Source organism: Pan paniscus, chromosome 13 (genome assembly GCF_029289425.2).
Source record: "Pan paniscus chromosome 13, NHGRI_mPanPan1-v2.0_pri, whole genome shotgun sequence".
In the NCBI taxonomy this organism is placed as follows: Eukaryota; Metazoa; Chordata; class Mammalia; order Primates; family Hominidae; genus Pan; species Pan paniscus.
Genome location: NC_073262.2, coordinates 92,253,722 through 92,275,132, shown reverse-complemented (window position 1 = coordinate 92,275,132; position 21,411 = coordinate 92,253,722). Strand labels below are relative to the sequence as shown.

At 38.3% G+C, this 21,411-nt stretch overlaps 1 protein-coding gene across 1 annotated transcript; it reads left to right on the top strand.

Annotated features, from left to right (window-relative positions):
* Positions 1–567: 567 nt before the first annotated feature.
* Positions 568–21,115, top strand: SLC40A1 (solute carrier family 40 member 1). Its single transcript, XM_024927958.4, has 8 exons — positions 568–1,372; positions 1,910–1,977; positions 6,477–6,636; positions 8,850–8,965; positions 9,970–10,096; positions 16,095–16,340; positions 17,464–18,105; positions 19,513–21,115. The coding sequence occupies exons 1-8, from the start codon at positions 1,330–1,332 to the stop codon at positions 19,824–19,826; spliced, it is 1,716 nt and encodes a 571-aa protein (XP_024783726.1). The 5' UTR covers positions 568–1,329; the 3' UTR covers positions 19,827–21,115.
* Positions 21,116–21,411: the final 296 nt, after the last annotated feature.

Sequence of the window (21,411 nt, the reverse complement as noted above, 5' to 3'; positions counted from 1 at the left end):
CTCCAGGAGGCCACCGAATGGCTTTATCTGGACAGGGACAGATCCAGGGACACAACTGGGATAACCGGTATTCCTGGTAAGCCTGTCACTGGGGCATTTGGAGGTTAGGTGGGGAAGGGACGCGCGCGTGGGGGCGGGATGAGAGGGTACAGAGGGAGAAGGAATGGTGGTGAAGGGCTTGCTGGGGCTGCAGCATCCTCATTCTGTCTCCAGGACGGATTTGGAAGCCCCAGTTTGGGGATACGGGTAGGTCTGTAACTCGCCGCGGGACTTCACCTTTGCAAGCCTCCGTTTGCTCCTCTCAAGAGGGATGGACTCTGATCTTTGCTCCCCCTTCCTGCCCTTTGATTCTGGTTCTTTGAGGGAAGCCCTGCTATGCAGTCCGGGGAAGGAAAGGCATCCTCTGCCGCAGGCGGGCCGGAATGGGACGGCCAGGAAAGCGGCCTCTGTGGCATGAATTATATTTATTTAGATACCTGTATTAAAAATTATTTTCGTTAAAAAAGGAATCCCCACCCACCAAGCTCGCGCTGGAGCTTTGCACTGCGACCGTCCGGCGGCCGCCCTTTCCCTGAACTGCGGGGTAGCCGGTGCGCAGCGCTTTCTTCCAGCACCTGACGCTTAGTTTCGCGCAGAATCTCCCTACGCCGCCCCGCCGGCTCCACGCGCCTTCCTCCTTTTCCCAGCCCCACGGCCGCCCCCCGAGGTTGCCCTCGCGGCTTCCCGGAGAGCAGGAAAACCCGGGGAGTGGAACGGGTCGAGGCGAAGGTCCCCGCAAGCCGCGCAGGGTGTCTGCGGCCGGTTGGACGCTTGCGCCTGGGGCGGGCGACTCCTCCGGGCAAGGGCGCGGGGACGGCCCGGCGCGCAGGGTTGACGGGAGCTCGTCTCGCGCCGCGGGGACGCCCGGGCGGCCCTGAAGGGAACGGGGCGGCCCCAGTCGGAGGTCGCAGGGAGCTCCGCCCCCGACTCGGTATAAGAGCTGGGCCCGGTCCACGGCGGCGGCGGCGGCGGCGGCGGCGGAGAGAGCTGGCTCAGGGCGTCCGCTAGGCTCGGACGACCTGCTGAGCCTCCCAAACCGCTTCCATAAGGCTTTGCCTTTCCAACTTCAGCTACAGTGTTAGCTAAGTTTGGAAAGAAGGAAAAAAGAAAATCCCTGGGCCCCTTTTCTTTTGTTCTTTGCCAAAGTCGTCGTTGTAGTCTTTTTGCCCAAGGCTGTTGTGTTTTTAGAGGTGCTATCTCCAGTTCCTTGCACTCCTGTTAACAAGCACCTCAGCCAGAGCAGCAGCAGCGATAGCAGCCGCAGAAGAGCCAGCGGGGTCGCCTAGTGTCATGACCAGGGCGGGAGATCACAACCGCCAGAGAGGATGCTGTGGTGAGTGTCGTTGACCGAAAGCATATGGTGGAAACCCAGGTGGGGCTTTGGAGACAAGCAACTCTACACGAGTTCTGGAGGAATGTGGCTCTGCTGTGAACCATAGCTTTGTAAAAAGATCCTTTGACTCACATTTGGTGGACGTTAAGGAAGAAAGGAAATTCAGGGTGTGGGAAAAGGGGTTTGCACACAGGCACGGATGGAGTAGATTGGGCAGTTTGGATTGCCTTGTGTAAAAAAGAAACAAAACAAACAAACCAACCAACCCAAAAAAGAATGCTGAAACAAGAGTTTCTTCACTGTATGTGAAATGTGAAGTTGGGCAGTTATTGACTAGGTCAATAACTGAATTTAGTGAATGGTATTAAGTGAACGAAATACATCGGTTCATAGGTAACTTGTTAAAATGTACGTGGTTTGTCCTGCAAAGTAGTTTTTAATAATCGTGTTCTAATGAGATCAAATGGATAAGCATTCTGCCCTCAGCTCATTAAGTGACTACCATCGCTTTTTCTCACCCCGCCGGTGTCTTTGCAGGATCCTTGGCCGACTACCTGACCTCTGCAAAATTCCTTCTCTACCTTGGTCATTCTCTCTCTACTTGGGTAAGTGAGAATGCATAGTCTTACAACACAGTTGCGCAATTTTTATTTCCTTTCGTTCCAGCCAGTTGTATTAAGCCAACTTCCAGTTTTGTCAAGCAGTTAAAGAAATAAATCATCCAAGTACTCATGCTTTAATGAAAACGTTATTTACATCGAAGATCTTTCCCCATGAGTGTTAGTTAATGCAACTTAATTATCAGATCATCGTAGTTTATGTAGATAGACAACTATCCAGACAAGATTAACAAGGAAAGGAATATTTGCCTTGCTTTTAAATTGTATGTTGCGTTAGTAGCTTTAGTAAATAGACATATCTGCTACAAAAGATGGATGGATGTCTCATATACCTTCTCTTCTTCACATTTTAAAATATTTTGTTTTCTTTTTTTGTTAAAATTTAGTTCCAGCGTGCAGCACCATGAGAATACAATAGAATGGTAGAGGGACTGACTTAAGCTAATAATAACATTCTAAGATTAATTGAAACATAAATGACCCCCAGAACAAATATCTGAGTGACAAAAATTCTGGTCTTTAAAAATGTTATCTATAGTTAGATAAAGTTTGGGGCAATGGAGGCTATCTTAAAATTAATCATCCAATGAATATCAGCAATGGATTTACAGTTTTCCCTCTGACTTTCTAGGTTGTCCTGGAAAAGACCTAGTGTTTCTGTAGATCTGGGCTCCTAAAATTCTCTCCGAAAAATAATAAACTAGAAGGGTGCTAGATATATGTTTAATGATGATTAGAATCTTTAACATTAAACAATTATTGTTTAAAAGCAATAAATCTGGCTATATTCTGTCCATGGCTCATATGTATTTAAAAAGAATGGAAAGAATTTTGAGAGTAAATTTTTTGAATGTTATTTTCCTTTTAAATTGGAAACTTTTATTGGATCATCCTTAAGACATGGATGGAAACCACTGGAAGAGGAAATCTATACCCAATGCCTTTGAGAAATTGTTAAGCTACATTATTGGTTCTCTAAGAAATAGCAGTTTATAGATGACATTTTAGAAAAGCAAGCTCCTATCTTACCAGAGGCTTACACAGGGATGACTCTGCAAATACATGTAAACAAAGTGGAATTGGTGTGAGTTTGTTTTAATTCCAACAGCTGATGATGCTAAGTAGAAACCTAGTGAAACAACCCTTAATAAATAAAAAGCAATAGTTTGTTCCCCCGGTTTAATTCAGTAAATATTAAGTATTAATAACATGTGATGGAAATAGTATCTGAAATTCTCAGCCTGTGGTCTGGCCTTGCTCTTAGAGGAAGAAGATGCCTCTCTTCCAAATTCTGATTATGGTTTATGTGACCTTTGGTTAATAGGTTAGGAGGTCAGATTTGCCAGAAAACCAGTGGCACCGTGGTTGTTCCAGGAGGATATTTTGTCATGTTCATTAAAAGTCCCACAAGAAAGGTGACACATGCTTATCCCAACTTTACAGTAAGTCAAGCAAAGGAAGTTCTCATGAGAAAGTTGGATTAAACAAACAGCAGCAACTACAATCATATAAGGTTTAGTGGATTTTTACTCCTTTCCACTGCAAAGGAGTGCAAAAGAGGAATGTCTCTAACACTAGGTAATTATACTTTTTATGTTTTTTCTCTTGTGTGGCACTCTGCCTGATTTTATTACAACAAAACATTTATGTTTCTGTATTATGTGTGTGTGTATATATATTATATATATATATGCATTTCCCATCCCACCCTGCCAAATCATGATTTCTTATGCACTGAACATAGGGGCATTAGAGTAGAAGGTTGCCTCAGGTTAGTTTTGTGTGGGGTCGAATGCCTTTTATTTCTGACTTCATTTCTATCTGCCAATGGATCAATGCATTTTACTCTATATTATCAAAATACAAGGTAGTGTAAGAAGTGGATCCTGGCTAGGTGCAGTGGCTCATGCCTGTAATCCTAGCACTTTGGGAGGCTGAGGCAGGAGGATTCCTTGAGCCCAGGAGTCTGAGACCAGCCTGGGCAGCATAGGGAGACTCTGTCTCTGCAAAAAAAAATTTAAAAATTAGCCAGGTGTCATGAGACACACCTGTAGTCCCAGCTACTGAGAGGCTGAGGTGGAAGAATTGCTTGAACCCAGGAGTTTGAAGCTGCAGTGAGCTGTGATCACACCACTACACTCCAGCCTGGACAACAGAATAAGACCCTGTCTCAAAAAAAAAAAAAAAAAAAAGTGGATACTATTGTCAAAGAGCTTATAATACAATTTAGTATGGGCTTTAAAAAAGATATCTAATAACAAAAAGATGACAGTGTAAGACAGTGAAAAAGAGGGGCCAGTTGCTTATATCTGATAACATGATCTTACAAACTCTCTCCATGTAAACCCCAATATGTCTGCATTTCTCCAGCCCTCGTTTCCAAGAGGCTCACTTTGCTCATGGAGGCCTTTGTTGCCACCAGCTCCATCCTACTTTATATTTCCTCATAGCAGCACGTGCCCTGTGCTAGATTTGCTTTTGGTCTGTGCTCACTGGAATGTGAGCTGCATGAAAACCTTTTGTGCACTGCTGAAGCTCTAGTGCCTGCAAATGTCGGGTACATAGTAGCCACTTAGTAAGTATTAAGTGGATTGAGGACCATGATCATTGACAGTTATTAGGTTTGCCTTCAGCTCTCAGTCCAGTGGGGGTACATGGACACATAAATAGGTCATCCAAGTTTAGTGAGAATTGGTGGGAAGGCAAGAAATGGAAATAAGGAAGGATGGGCACTTGGTCAATATTTACATAGACTTTACCCAAATATTAGGCTTTTTGTAAACATAGAGTCTGTTGCTTCTTAAAGCCTAAGCCCGTTGGAAATTGGGGTAATGTGAGCAATTTCTTTCTTTCCATCAAAGAGGTGGTATGGCATGCAAGAATAAGCAAGATTCAAAACTTTAATAGCATTTGTCTTGATGTCTTGCTTTAGAGGACTCTAAGACAATTAAAAAATACAATAAGAGTAAAAAAAAAAGAAAGAAACAACAGTATTAGAAAAGTGTTTCTTAACCTGTATGTTAAGAAAGAGAAAACTCGCTGACAGAGGCAACCTATCATTTGGGACATGTGTGTGTTTTTGTCTTTTCCTTGGGAGCTATTCAGAGGAATGGAGATTAGAATAAAGTATCTCCCCTCTCCCTATCCCATTTTATCCTAATCAAATCTAAATTTGCTTTTCAGGTTAAAGATTAAGTAACAGCTCCACCCCCCTGCTGTTGTGACAACTCAAAATTACTCCAGACATTGCCAAATGATCCCCGGGGAGGTGGGGTGGGGGTAGGAGAAGCAAAGTCATCTCTAGTTGAGAACTACTGGTCTACACGAAGTTTTTTGTAAATGATTGCTAACATGCATCAATTTAAGTTTCGAATGTATAAAATTATTATCTTGGCTTCATTAAATTTTTAAAATCATTTGACATACCAGGATAGTATTTGCTTCTAATACATGGATTTTTTCATGAAGATGTTAACAGACTTTGGGAAGAACTAGGAGTAGAAGTATTTCTGTAGGGTCAAATCTATGAGGCCTGGAATTTGGTTTCCTCTAGGGATTCCCAGAGATAAGTTATGATGGAACATGGTTGTCCTCCTTAATGTTAATTTCAGAAGTCAGGGATGGAGCCTAAAATCTCATAATAAGGTCCACTGTAGATTTTTTAAGACATTAATTTGCCTAATTCACTTAAAAGTTTCTGTTAAATCACATTTCATGGTAATGAACTCCAAAATTCCCTATATTCTCCGGAGTTTGTGTGAAGAAATAAGTAGCTTTTTCCCCCTTTCAAAACTCATCTGTATTAAAATGTTAACGTAACTGCTTACTTAGGCATTTAAGTTTATTTCTGACATCACTGTTTATGCAGTGCCAGAATTTGCTGTTACTACTCTCCTCTTTCCGATCGCTCTGCTGTTTTATGACTTTCGAATTATGACTTTATGAAATCTCATAGGTTTTAGGATATTAGACATGAAAGAAACCTTGGAGATCATATGGTCCATTCCCATCATTTTACAAATTGGAAAACTGGCTTTTTCTTGATGCTTAAGGTATACTAATGTTTGTGAACTGTACTGTAATTGATTTCTGGTTCAATAGCAAACTACTTTATGCCTCTGCAATCAAGATAGGCAAATTCCAGGCCCCAGGAGAAACCTGACACACAGGAGAACACGTTTTTGTCTCAAAAAGCCATCTTGGGTCTGGAAACTGCATTTTGTTTCTAGAATGAAAAAGAGAATGTGCGGTTCATTAATATCATGCCTTTTCAAGTTTACTTAATAATTGGGCAAGAATATTTTCCATTATGCTGGGATGAACGTTTTAACATCTGAGCAGTATTCAATCTAAGAGTAATTACTGACTTTGAAAGTCTCATAATGTAGCCAGGAAGTGCCCTTTTGATAAGGAAGCAACTTCCTGAGTACAATAGACTAGAAACGAAAAATATTCCATCAAAACATTTTCTCTTTTCATTTAAGGGAGATCGGATGTGGCACTTTGCAGTGTCTGTGTTTCTGGTAGAGCTCTATGGAAACAGCCTCCTTTTGACAGCAGTCTACGGGCTGGTGGTGGCAGGGTCTGTTCTGGTCCTGGGAGCCATCATCGGTGACTGGGTGGACAAGAATGCTAGACTTAAAGGTGAGTGTTGTTATATAATTAAGCCCTTATATTCATGGGACCAATGCCTGAGCTACCTCTGTAGCAAAGGAAACAACAAACTAGGAGAGAAACAACCAGGGAATGTCTGCATGCCACACTTGAGGGAGGAGGGCTTAGATGGCACCACCTCTGGATGGAGGTTCCCATGGCTCCCACACAAAGTTGGGATGCCTGGACATTGACCTAATAGATTTTTTGTATCTTTGGCTGTTCATAAATTTCATATGTTAATGATTAACCTTGTAGCACTTCTCTGAGAACCATGTTAAACATTAAAAGTTTGCTTAACTCAGGCTTCCTAACTGTATCTTGTACTGGAGTCCCTTTAGTGTGATGTTCCTGAGACAGCTTTAACGTCTGTTCTTTGGTTACTATGTTTCATGTAAGAGTATGTATAAGGGAATTGAAAACTAAGAATAGCTTCAAGGCAGAATAGTTGAGCCTGGATCACAAAGAGCTGAATTATAAATTTTGTAGGGAAAAAGAAGAAATAATAATATATTGATATTTATTCTAAGCATTAGTACTGAAATCATGTCAATTTATACAGGAAAGAAAGTAATTGAGCAATTAAATTTTCCAGTATATAAGGGAAATATGGATGATCATTCAGGGTAAATTTTCTTGAATTGCTCAGTTGATAATGCCAAGACCTGACCATGCCTGACTTAGATGTTGGCAAAAGACTGAGGTTTCATTCTTTCAGTGCGAGATGACTGCTTCTGGACACAGAGCAACAGGCTTATCAAATTCTAGGACTTGATGCTACTAGGAAAATGGTCAAGGTGAACATATTTCTCTTTTTAGAATGAGTAGACCAGAACACATATAGAAAAAAGTTCTGTAATCTAGAAAAAAATTTACTTCTTTGCATCATTATACATAGGAACACAGGAATATTATACATAGAAACTTTTAATCTAATGATTGTTGAGCACTGCAATCATAGATTAGGAAAGAATATTGAATTGGATGAAGAAAAGTGTGGTAGGATAACAATTTCCCACTTATCCTATATAATCAACTCATACATTACTCTTTATGAAAAATGTTTCCTAATACCTCTGGGCTGAGTTTACCATTTCTTCCTCTGTGTTCCCATGAGGCTTTGTTACCACCTCTGCTCTTACACAGATATAATGATCTGTTCACATATCTTTTCTTCTTCTGGTCTGTAGGGTCCCAAAAGCTAAGAACCTTATTTAGTTGACATCTGATCCTTATCCAGTGAATGAATGCATGAGTGAATGAATGAGTTATATGTTGGGATTTTATATCAGACTGCTTTCAGAAAGCAGTTTATTTTTTCTTGGGTGTTTGATATGACCTTCCAAGCAAGGATGAACTACATTATCCTTGAAGACAAGAGCTGTAATTATCCCTTACATATAGAACTTCATGTTTTCCAAACTGCTTTCATAAGTGTTTTATTTGAGCATCATTATGACCCTATAAAGTAAGGAAGGCAGGTATTACCATTCTCACCTTCTAGACGCAGGCATAAGAGATGTTAGGTATCCTGCCCTAGATCATCTGCCTACTGAGTGGCAGAGAAGAGGCTACCAGGTGTCTTTATCTGTCCTTACTCCAGCGCTTTATCTATATGGGCGCCTCATGTTAAGAGAATTGCCATCTGTGATGGAAGGGGTAGCTTAGAATTTCGTAGCAATGGCAAATAGCATTAGTATGCAAAGAAATACACTGCTGCTTTATTCTTGGCAAATTTTTGTGTGTCTTTTCTATTTAGGTATACCATATTATCAGATTCAGCCTGCCATGTAGGAGGTTGTAGATTTCATAACTTCCTCTTTAACCTCATACATGTTATTGTTTTACCTTAAGCAACAAAGAGCTGAAATGTGGATCATGTCTATATCATACTACAGCTCCGTTTATGTCAAACTTTCAAGAAGATAAACTAAATGAAAATGTAGTCATTATGATAGACTTCAATGAACAGAGAAACTTGTGGTACTTCATCATTTTGGTTGCATATTTACTGGTCTGGTGTGATCCTCTGGGTCGTATTGGGAGTAGTTGAGGCAGGACTGACTTCAGAAAGGTTTTCTTTTTATCTGGTAATAATTAGGTCTGTATATTAATGTATTATAGTAGAACAATTATGTGTGGATAAGAACAGTCTCACTGAGACATTTTGATGTAATGTACACTTTCTCTCTTCCTCTGCACAGTGGCCCAGACCTCGCTGGTGGTACAGAATGTTTCAGTCATCCTGTGTGGAATCATCCTGATGATGGTTTTCTTACATAAACATGAGCTTCTGACCATGTACCATGGATGGGTTCTCGTAAGTTCTCAATGAGATTCTTGATGGCAGAAAATTGAATATCTGGTAGTGGTAAAGGATGAAAATGCTTCGAAGCTATTTTTTCTTTTTGCCAGTGTGACCTTTTAATATTGATTTCTGTGTCTACTGTAATATCCCCTATAGTTTGTTTTGTTGTTGTTTTGCCCACAACAGGCACTCATTAAGTATTGTTTGAATTTAAATTTTGTCCTATTGGTTTTTAATGGCATTTCTAAGAGTTTACTATAGAATTCAGTTGTTTGTTTTCAGCTTTTTAGTGACCTATACTTTGTTTGTGCTATTTAATAAATGTTATCCATATCTATATTAGTCAGTCATAATTGCGTTCATCCAATAATAATTGTTACTTCTGTTTGGGAATGTCAACCAGATAACTTTTCATGTTGTGATTTCATAAGAGCTTGATGGAAAAGAGGAGAGGGATGGGGTGTGGTATAAACCATGCATTTGGTGTCATATTGAATCTTCTTGTGTATATGTGGATTGATATTATAGAGTTGCAAAGCCAGGTAGGACTTTAGAAATCTTTGAGCCTATTCCCTTCATTTTATTGAAAAAATTAAGACAAAGTGAACGTTAGTTGATTGCCCATTGTCATGCAACTAGAAGGTGTCAGAACTCTGACTTAAATACAGGTGTTTTCAATTCCCCTTCAACATTCTTTTCAAAGGCAATATTTGTGGGAGAAATGTTCAAAACCACCACTGTGTTAACATTTTATAACTGTATTCACCTGACTATTATAATTTTTGTATTATGTGTACTACAGATGATCTAGATGATACAGGTTAGGACATTATGCCCCTTGACTACTGGTATTCATTCAGTTTCATATCTATAACATAAAATGATTTCTTATAAATGAAATTAAAATACTTTTTTTATCATTCCACCAAAGACTATTTTAAACTGCCTTGTTTAGTGACATATGTACAGTGTGGTAAACTGACATTATAACTCATTTTTTTCTTGTCATTCTTTAGACTTCCTGCTATATCCTGATCATCACTATTGCAAATATTGCAAATTTGGCCAGTACTGCTACTGCAATCACAATCCAAAGGGATTGGATTGTTGTTGTTGCAGGAGAAGACAGAAGCAAACTAGCAAGTAATTTGGCTTTCTCTTTCAATGAAATGAGCATGTTAGGATTCACTTTAAATCGGTGGTGACAAATGAGGCTGTAAGCCTTGTATTTTTGTTCTGGGTATTTTTTAAGAATGATAAATTGAAAGCATACTTTTTTTCTTACCTTATTGTCAGTTTTGGTGCTGATTTATCTCACTGTTACAAAGTTAACTTATAGGATAGCTAACTTCTCTTTTATCCTACACAAACTTGGCAAATGGAATAACTCTTCTTTCCTCTTTTTTTTTTTTAAAAATTCAATCAACTTTCTAAATGTTTATACTTAGAACAGTGCAAATCTGACATGAGATTTTACTGGTCATACCTATGAATGTTATTGCTGGTGCTTATCAGTCATATGGATGTTATTTTTCTCTAAATCAAATGGAAACAATTGTAGGAGAGACTCTAGAAGTTAATTTCTTCCATCTTAAAGTTATAATCTATAATTTTATTACATTATGTACAATGTAATATAATTACTGTTACAAATACCAAAGAAATAGAGGACAGAATATAGTTTTTAAGAAGTTTACCATCTTAGTTGTTCATTGGGAATATAAACAAGTGGTCAAAGAACATCTGAAGAATGCTTACAAAGCAACATGTCCTATTCTGTCAATATTACTTAGGCTCAGAATAACCTCCCTCACTCATTATTGCCTGCCGTCCCCTCATATGACACACAGACACAATTTGGATTGATAATTACACAGGGGAAAGGAGGAAGGGTACACCTCCCTACCTGTCAGATCAGCTGAGTCAACTCTGCTAATCACTGAGAAAATGGGTATAACAAACACATTGCCCAACTGTCCTGACAGACAAGTAAACCATTCTTGATGACTTAAATGGCATATCCCAGGATACAGAAGGCAAGATTATGTGCTGGGGTTAGCAAGCAGCTTTGTTTGGACCATTTGGTTAAAAAAAAAAGAAAGGAGGGGTGAGTGAAGGAGAACAAAGTCTGTGGAAGGTCTAGAAGAAGAATTTGCCTGAATCATCACTTTGTGGGTGCAGTATTATTATTGACTTAGAAATTCCACAGTGATTGATTTAAAGGATGGTGTGTACGTAAGATGAATTTAGCATGTGTGAATCTGTATCACAGGAAATTCCCTCTGGAGCTAAAATCATGATTCTCATTTACTTTTCTTCCTGTGATCATTTATAATGAGGAATAATTTCATGTCTTTTTTGTCACATTGAACTAGATGATAAGGCTTTGTCTTTTTTTGTTTACTTTCTCTTTTTAACAAACTACTTAAAGCATGTAAAATAGATCCATGTTTTAAAATTCAAAGGGTACAAAAGGATATATTTTGACAATAGATCACACATGTATTTGTTGGAATATACTTAGAGAAGAAAGTTGACTTTTACAATGATTATTCTGTGATTTGTGCAGCAGCTATAGATAAAATGAAAATAAAATAAAATTATTTTCTTTCACTTAACTGATTTTAACTAACTCATTTGACTCTGCAAAGTCTGAAATATGAAAAAGAAAGTTAGCCAGAATCTTTAACTTGTCCTAATATATATATATACACACACTATATATACACATATATATACACACATACATATATATATACGTGTATATATATACATACATATATATACACACATCATATAAATATAACTGCAAACATGCCACATAACTCTGTGGGATTTTTCTATGAAGTGATGTCCAAGAATAACAACAAATATATGACTGGTCGTTTCTCAGCTGTCTGTCTTTATATTATGAATTATTGCAGAGTGGAAGAATCTAGGCTATTCAGTCTTTTTCTAACTTTCTGATGTTTTTCAAGTAGGAAAGGAAGTGAGATGTTTGTTGAACTCTTGTCCACTCTACATTAGCTTTTAGTAAGTGGTGCTCTTTCACATCCAGCCAGCAGTGTGGGCTGGTGGACTAGTGAAGGAAAACTTTCTGCATGTTTCAAAACAGGAAACAGAAACTTCTTTAGTTCTGAAGGTCAGAAAGTATCTAATTGTGGATTTTTTGTGCCATTTCTGCTATTGCAGAGTTAAAGGAGAACAGAGAAAAAGGAGGAGGATAAAGGAAAAACGGGACAAAGAAGGGGGAAAGTACATCTAGAAGGGACTCCCCCTGCTGCCTTGGGTTCCTATGAGGTTGTGTCTCTTATACACAGACCCACCTACTCCAGGCAGGAAGGATTTGTGTTTATGCAGGCTGATTTTTGAGGTTGTGGCAAAGAAACCCAGGTAGGGGCCTAGGCCAGGAAGGCTTCACCTGTTTGTGATATGTGTAGAGGGTGAAAGGGGAGGGGTATGCCCATGAAAAGTAAAAGTTGTGAGCTGGATGCTGATTGCTCCCATTTCCTCATCACAGTGTTTCTTAATTTTAGAGATTGTTTTAAAACTGGAAGCTGTATCACTGAGGGTAAAAGAAAAGGAGGAATTTTCCCTGCCAAGGTTAAAAAGTTTTAGAATTTCAGTGGCATCAGGCCAAAATACAGCAGTCATTATCCAGTTCGGAAAGTTCCAGAAAAGGTGTTTTATTTTTCTCATGAATACTGCTAACCAGTTAACTAATTTAGGTACTTTCTAGGTGCTTGATTTAGTACAGTGTTCTACGATAACATTCTCTTGTGCCACGTTTGAATCTTACTTCCTTTTCCCAGGCTTTTTAACTCCATCTATTGCTTTTTTTCCTCCTCCATTTCTTTTGAGGATCACTCTTTATTAGTATCTTCTGAGATTTTTCTTGCCCATCATGCTAAAAAATAATCTGCCAGTTAGCTTGATCAAGTATGGCAGATAAATTTTGTGTTTGTGTGGTATTGATTAAAAATCGATTTCATATATGAAGTAGACAAAACTGCTAGGAAATTAAAAAAAAAATTTCTTCTATGGATGTAATATACCCATTATAATAGAAGTAGTTATTTAATGTCATGTTCTGTGCCACAGCTGTAGCTGAGAACAGTTAAATTGGAATCAAATCAACACATATTTGTGTGCTTATGTAAGACTAAATATAAATTGGTAAAGAGCGTATATTTGCATATTCATACGACTGATTCTTTTCTAGCCTGCTACCAGTAAGATGATTAAGTCTTTTTTTTTTTTTTGAGACGGAGTCTCGCTTTGTCACCCAGGCTGGAGTGCAGTGGCACAATCTCAACTCATTGCAAGCTCTGCCTCCTGGGTTCATGCCATTCTCCTGCCTCAGCCTCCCGAGTAGCTGTGACTACAGGCGCCCGCCACCATGCCCGGCTAATTTTTTTGTATTTTTAGTAGAGACAGGGTTTCACTGTGTTAGCCAGGATGGTCTTGATCTCCTGACCTCATGATCCACCCGCCTCGGCCTCCCAAAGTGCTGGGATTACAGGCGTGAGCCACTGCACCCGGCCTAAGTCTTTTTTTTTTTTTTTTTTTAATTATCCATTCTGCATCAGAAAAATAAAAGCTGTTTTTTAAAACAACATTTCTACTGACACCTACATATTATTAACTTTCTAAGTATAATATAAAAGATGGAAATTGGTGACATTGGGAAGCTCCGTGAGCTCTTAAAAACTGAAGTAGTGAAAGGGTAAGAAATAATTTTAACTAAAATAATTTGTTGTTGTCATTCTGGGACTTTAAGATTCAAATATATGTTTTCTTTAGTTACTTGCTTTTTGGATCCCAATTATTGAGTTATTTGGATAAATTCCACACTTCTTTGTTGGCATATGAGTTGGAAACTTATTAGTTAGTGGGAGGCAGATGGTAGTGAAACCTCTGCGATGGCAGTCAAGTGTAGGATCAATGAAGGCTGCCTTTGCCTCTCAAGTGAAAGGTGAAATATGTCAAAGTTCTCCTGTTATCATATATGCAATATATACTCATAGGGCTAATTGGAAAGCAATTGAGGACCAGGAAGAATTACAGAAGGAATAAAGACAATCTTCTGTTAATGTACTTCTTCATCACGTATTGTTTTTCTGTTAAGGTGACCCAAATGATTGCTTAAGACTTGTCTCACTAATTTTCACTCTGTTCTGTGAGACAGGAAGTGAAAAAGTAGATCACTTTCTTCACTTTCTTTTTGTCCTAAAACTTTTGGTTTTATTTTATTTTAATTAATTTTTTATACTGACACATAATTGTGCTTATTATGGAGTACATAGTGATGTTGTGATGAGATGAGATGGAGATACATCTCCATCATCTCAAACATGTATCATTTCTTTGTGTTGGACATTTTTTTAACTTCCTCTTTATTTATTTTGTCCTCCACTCTGACTCAGGAATACATTCCCGTAGTCAAACTCTAGACTTTGTTATCACCACTAAATTCTCTCCTCCCATAATCTCAGTCTTAGGCATCCATATCTTGAGAAATCACCTTCTGTCTTTCCACCAACTTCTTCACTACCACAGCCTCAACAATCCATGTGGTTGGCACCTACAAACCATTCATTCCACTGCCTTTTCACTGTCCATGACCTCTCTCTTGTCTCTTTCTTACCCAGCTTAAAATTCAAGGCCAGTCATGATTATATGATCATCTCTTGGCATATACCCTCAGCTCAGTTGGCCCCCTCTCGTTTTGTCACTTTTGTTTGGTAAGACTTTGGTTAAATCCAACTTTCCACAGTAGAGCATGGCTGGAAAAAAATGCACGAACTTGCTCAGCATTCTCACTTGAGGTTCAGGGCCACAGAGTTGGTCCTTTCATGCTTCCAGATAATCACACTTTTTTCTCTGATTCTTTCCTTCTCCACTTTCCTAGAGGACCATTCACAGTTGTTTCTCCTCTCTCATCACATGTTCAAGTCCTCCTCCCCCATCCTCACTTTCGTCAATGACCTGGCTTTGTATTTTGCTGAGAAAATGGAATAAATGAGAAGAAAGCTTCCATGTGATTCCACCATCACGTCTCTCTTCCTACCTGTACCTGAAGCCATATATGTGGTCTCTACTCTTGTTACTATTGATGAATTGTGTTCCTGTCTAAGAACAACTCCTTCAGTTATGCGGTAGATTCAGATTACATCCCTTATCTACTGTATCATTCCAGGCAGCACATAATCCTGCTCTAATTTTGCTCTTCTTAAAAATCCCTATCTTTAGCACACTTCCTTCTCTGCTACTCTATTTCTTTGTTCTTTTTGTCAAAACATATCCAAAAGACTTGTCTATTTCCAATTCCATTTTTTGGGCAGTACCTTGCTTTCCATAAGGCCATGGGAAGCATTCACATTGTGCTCCAGGGTATGACTCACTGAAAATACAAATGGTGTCCCCTGGGGTTGGCACCAGTCTCTTAAATCAGCTTTATTCAGGCATTGCCCTTATCGTTCTCCTTTTTTTGAGGTCTCCAGAATCTCTCTTGTGACCAAGCTAGTGTTTCTTTTCAGTGCTTCTCGTTGGTGTGATGCTGTTTTTTTTCAGCGAGTCCTCTGACCTCGCCTTATTTAGAACATTCCCCTGAGCACTCTCTGCCCTTTTGCTTCATTACTTTTCACCATAGTATTTAATAAACATCTGACATATGCAGTGTTTGTGTGTGTGTACACACACACACACATATGCTTGTTGATTTATTGTCTTTTCTTTCCTGTGAGAATAGAAACTCTGTGAAGACAGGGAAGAATGTTACTTTTCTTCTTTGTAGTGTTAAGAATTGTTGAGAATAATGACTAGCTTATAATAGGCATTTAAGATATATTTGTTGAAAAAAATGAATGTAGAGTCACTGCTGTATTCATTTTAAAAAGCTATTAGACTGATTTATGCAATTCCAAGGGGATTATCATTTTTGAGGCAAATTTAGTGGGACTTGACCCAAACAACAAATATTTTTCCAACAAAATGCAAAATGTCTTTCTTACAAATGTACTTTTAGAAAACCACATTTTAGGAATCTATACTCTTGGTTTACAGCTTTGTATTGTATAAATGGGCAGTCTCTCTTTGATGGGTTTGCACACTTACCTGCCTCTTTCACCTGCCTCTCTAGATATGAATGCCACAATACGAAGGATTGACCAGTTAACCAACATCTTAGCCCCCATGGCTGTTGGCCAGATTATGACATTTGGCTCCCCAGTCATCGGCTGTGGCTTTATTTCGGGATGGAACTTGGTATCCATGTGCGTGGAGTACGTTCTGCTCTGGAAGGTTTACCAGAAAACCCCAGCTCTAGCTGTGAAAGCTGGTCTTAAAGAAGAGGAAACTGAATTGAAACAGCTGAATTTACACAAAGGTAAACTGAACACAATGATCTCTCCTTTTGTTCTCATGTTCAGACCTTAAATGTTGGTGAAGATCAAAACTATTTTGAATTTGTATCAGGTTTTATTACCAGTGGGGGCCAGATGAGGTTAAATATATCGCTTTGGTAGACGAGGCAAGAGCAGGCTTTTGAGGATCTAGGAAAAAACTCCGGGTTGAATCTGGTGGGGTTGGAATGGGTCCCCTAGCCCTCTTCCTTGATGTGAGCAGTAGTTATAGAGGTTCAATTACTTGAGAGATAGCTGGGCAAAGCTAAGTCATAGGACTGGGAAAAAATGTGGGGGAAAAAAGAGAATGAGAGAATCCCTTGGACTCTGTGAGGAGGGAGTTATGTAGTCATTTGTAGGACAGTGGAAGGGAGTGAGGACACAAAGATGGGTATTTCACTGGAGAAGAGGACGCTGGGCTTCTGGGTAAATGGAATCTTTTTATCCAGCTCTGCAGGGTCCCAGAAAATAATATGCTGGTTGTTTTTTGTTTTTTTGAGACAGAGTCTCGCTCTGTTGCCCAGGCTGGAGTGCAGTGGCGCGATCTTGGCTCACTGCAAGCTCTGCCTCCTGGGTTCACGCCATTCTCCTGCCTCAGCCTCCCAAGTAGCTGGGATTGCAGGCACCCACCACCACACCCGGCTAATTTTTTGTATTTTTAGTAGAGACGGGGTTTCACCATGTTAGCCGGGATGGTCTCGATCTCCTGACCTCGTGATCTGCCCACCTCGGCCTCCCAAAGTGCTGGGATTACAGGTGTGAGCCACCGTGCCTGGCCAATACACTGTGTTTTCTTAGACAATTTTTATATTTTACCTGGTGAGTTTTCCTGCTGTTTACTTTGGTGGGAGTATAATTTCTAAGAGCGAGAGAGAGAGAGAGAAAAAAGAGAGATAGATCAATAGTATTTTGTTTATTTAATAAAAATGACACTTGATAATTATTCCTTGGCTGGAATTCTTAGATTATTAGTAAAAGAAAATACATATTACAATGTCTAACCAAGGGTACCCATTGGGAAGGGGAATGGAAAAAAAGTACTATTAATAATTGGCTTTTATTTCTACATGTCCTCCCCAACAAAATAATGGTATCTTTTCTTAACAGATACTGAGCCAAAACCCCTGGAGGGAACTCATCTAATGGGTGTGAAAGACTCTAACATCCATGAGCTTGAACATGAGCAAGAGCCTACTTGTGCCTCCCAGATGGCTGAGCCCTTCCGTACCTTCCGAGATGGATGGGTCTCCTACTACAACCAGCCTGTGTTTCTGGCTGGCATGGGTCTTGCTTTCCTTTATATGACTGTCCTGGGCTTTGACTGCATCACCACAGGGTACGCCTACACTCAGGGACTGAGTGGTTCCATCCTCAGTATTTTGATGGGAGCATCAGCTATAACTGGAATAATGGGAACTGTAGCTTTTACTTGGCTACGTCGAAAATGTGGTTTGGTTCGGACAGGTCTGATCTCAGGATTGGCACAGCTTTCCTGTTTGATCTTGTGTGTGATCTCTGTATTCATGCCTGGAAGCCCCCTGGACTTGTCCGTTTCTCCTTTTGAAGATATCCGATCAAGGTTCATTCAAGGAGAGTCAATTACACCTACCAAGATACCTGAAATTACAACTGAAATATACATGTCTAATGGGTCTAATTCTGCTAATATTGTCCCGGAGACAAGTCCTGAATCTGTGCCCATAATCTCCGTCAGTCTGCTGTTTGCAGGCGTCATTGCTGCTAGAATCGGTAAGAAATCTCTTTTTATATATTAATGAACTAAAGTGTCTTTTTGTAATGTAGGTTCAGAGAATCCATTAATAAATGATCTGAAATGTTCCCTAAATATTAATTTAAGCAAAATCCACTATTACGAAATTTTTATTTTACATATTTATACTTTATGTTTATTGTGTTTTGTATTTTATTTTATAGTTTGAAAACCTGTATTTGTTTACTTTATTATATACATATACTTAAAACATGGTTCAGGCTTGAAAATAATTTTTTCTAAATGAATATCTTAAATATTACTTGTTTTTTTTTTTTGTTGTTTTTTTTGTTTTTTTTTTGAGATCAGGGTCTTGCTCTGTTACCCAGGCTGGAGTGCAGTGGTGCAGTCACAGCTCACTGCAGCCTCGACCTCCTGGGATCAAGCAGTCCTCCTGCCTCAGTCCCCCAAGTAGCTGGGACTACAGCCATGTGCCACCATACCCGGCTAATTTTTGTATGTTTTGTAGAGATGGGGTTTTGCCATGTTGCCGAAGGTGGTCTTGAATTACTGAGCTCAAGTGATTACTTTTTAAATGTAATTTAATTTATAAAATATATTAGCTATATTAATTATACTGCCATCTAGTAGAGTCTTGATATTGCAATAACCTTAACAAAAAAACTGTAGTTTAGAAAATATTCCCATAGGACAACACTAAAAAGGTAATGTTTTTGGCTTTAAAAGAAGATGTGAAAGTGATGAAAAAAATCCTTCAAAGGTCTTCTCTAGCCAATATGTATTTATTATATAGTTTGCCACACAAATGGATTTTATAGCCCTGGAAGGAAACATAAAGACTTCTTACAAAGCAAAATTTAAGTAATAATTAATAGAGTACTGATGAATTATCTCTGAATTCACTCTTGAAATGAAACTGTTTTTATCTTGTGATACAAAACAGTTCATTAGTTTATTGAAGATATTAATTTCCAGGCAAGACAGCTTTATTGTTTGGGCTTTAGAACTCTAGCAGTAATATAACAGTGGTTTAAAGTTTCCTTACACTTTAACCATAACCATTTATTAGGTCATTTGAAACTTAAAAAATACTAGTACTTATACTATAATAGGATTTATTATGTCTCTGATTTCAAAGTTTTGTTTTTGTAGTATGAATAATCACAGAAAAACAGAACTAAGAAGTTTGTAGATTAGACTTCTTTTTGTCTGATGACTGTAAAAATCATTTATTGAGGCCACTAATAACCCAATATTTATTTATGAAAAATAATTCTTAAGGCAAGGCTATGGTATATTTAAGATGACTTAAAGACAGTCAGGCTAAAATGTATATTTTGCATATGTCAACAGATTTTTATCTGTAATTTGAAATGTATGCCTGTAAACTAAAATCTAATCTTTAAAAAAATATTTTATTATAGGTCTTTGGTCCTTTGATTTAACTGTGACACAGTTGCTGCAAGAAAATGTAATTGAATCTGAAAGAGGCATTATAAATGGTGTACAGAACTCCATGAACTATCTTCTTGATCTTCTGCATTTCATCATGGTCATCCTGGCTCCAAATCCTGAAGCTTTTGGCTTGCTCGTATTGATTTCAGTCTCCTTTGTGGCAATGGGCCACATTATGTATTTCCGATTTGCCCAAAATACTCTGGGAAACAAGCTCTTTGCTTGCGGTCCTGATGCAAAAGAAGTTAGGAAGGAAAATCAAGCAAATACATCTGTTGTTTGAGACAGTTTAACTGTTGCTATCCTGTTACTAGATTATATAGAGCACATGTGCTTATTTTGTACTGCAGAATTCCAATAAATGGCTGGGTGTTTTGCTCTGTTTTTACCACAGCTGTGCCTTGAGGACTAAAAGCTGTTTAGGAAACCTAAGTCAGCAGAAATTAACTGATTAATTTCCCTTATGTTGAGGCATGGAAAAAAAATTGGAAAAGAAAAACTCAGTTTAAATACGGAGACTATAATGATAACACTGAATTCCCCTATTTCTCATGAGTAGATACAATCTTACATAAAAGAGTGGTTAGTCACGTGAATTCAGTTATCATTTGACAGATTCTTATCTGTACTAGAATTCAGATATGTCAGTTTTCTGCAAAACTCACTCTTATTCAAGACTAGCTAATTTATTTTTTTGCATCTTAGTTATTTTTAAAAACAAATTCTTCAAGTATGAAGACTAAATTTTGATAACTAATATTATCCTTATTGATCCTATTGATCTTAAGGTATTTACATGTATGTGGAAAAACAAAACACTTAACTAGAATTCTCTAATAAGGTTTATGGTTTAGCTTAAAGAGCACCTTTGTATTTTTATTATCAGATGGGGCAACATATTGTATGAAGCATATGTAGCACTTCACAGCATGGTTATCATGTAAGCTGCAGGTAGAAGCAAAGCTGTAAAGTAGATTTATCACACAATGACTGCATACAGACTTCAAATATGTCAATAGTTTGGTCATAGAACCTAGAAGCCAAAAGCCACACAGAAGGGCAAGAATCCCAATTTACCTCATGTTATCATCATTAGTGATCTGTGTTGTAGAACATGAGGGTGTAAGCCTTCAGCTTGGCAAGTTACATGTAGAAAGCCCACATTTGTGAAGGTTTTGTTTTACAAATCACTTGATTTAACACACTCAGGTAGAATATTTTTATTTTTACTGTTTTATACCCAGAAGTTATTTCTACATTGTTCTACAGCAAGAATATTCATAAAAGTATCCCTTTCAAATGCCTTTGAGAAGAATAGAAGAAAAAAAAGTTTGTATATATTTTAAAAAATTGTTTTAAAAGTCAGTTTGCAACATGTCTGTACCAAGATGGTACTTTGCCTTAACCGTTTATATGCACTTTCATGGAGACTGCAATACGTTGCTATGAGCACTTTCTTTATCCTTGGAGTTTAATCCTTTGCTTCATCTTTCTACAGTATGACATAATGATTTGCTATGTTGTAAAATCTTTGTAAAAAATTTCTATATAAAAATATTTTGAAAATCTTAATGTTTCCTGAATTCTATTCCCCAATTATTTAACAAGGCTTTTGTTACAGAACATCTGTTTTGGGTAACTTGTTTTTCTCTATAAAGGGCTACAGTGTCATGATTTTTAGTGTTATCTCCCTGTTCATATTTCTAGTTTATGGTGGACTGGATAAAAGTGTAGTAAACATGAGGCCCAGCACTCTTTCTTTGACTTTGAATATGTCACACTAAGCACTTTTAAGTTCTCACTTCTATTTTCCCTTCTGTAAATTGGAAATGATAGTAAAAACAACCCTACCTACCTTTCAACTTTCC

Bases quoted from the DNA above. Each gene is read 5' to 3' on its own strand.
- SLC40A1 (XM_024927958.4), top strand. From the start codon at position 1,330: ATGACCAGGGCGGGAGATCACAACCGCCAGAGAGGATGCTGTG. The intron at 8,966-9,969 runs GTAAGTTCTCAA...GTCATTCTTTAG, and splicing joins TGTACCATGGATGGGTTCTC to ACTTCCTGCTATATCCTGAT. The intron at 16,341-17,463 runs GTAAACTGAACA...TTTTCTTAACAG, and splicing joins ACAGCTGAATTTACACAAAG to ATACTGAGCCAAAACCCCTG.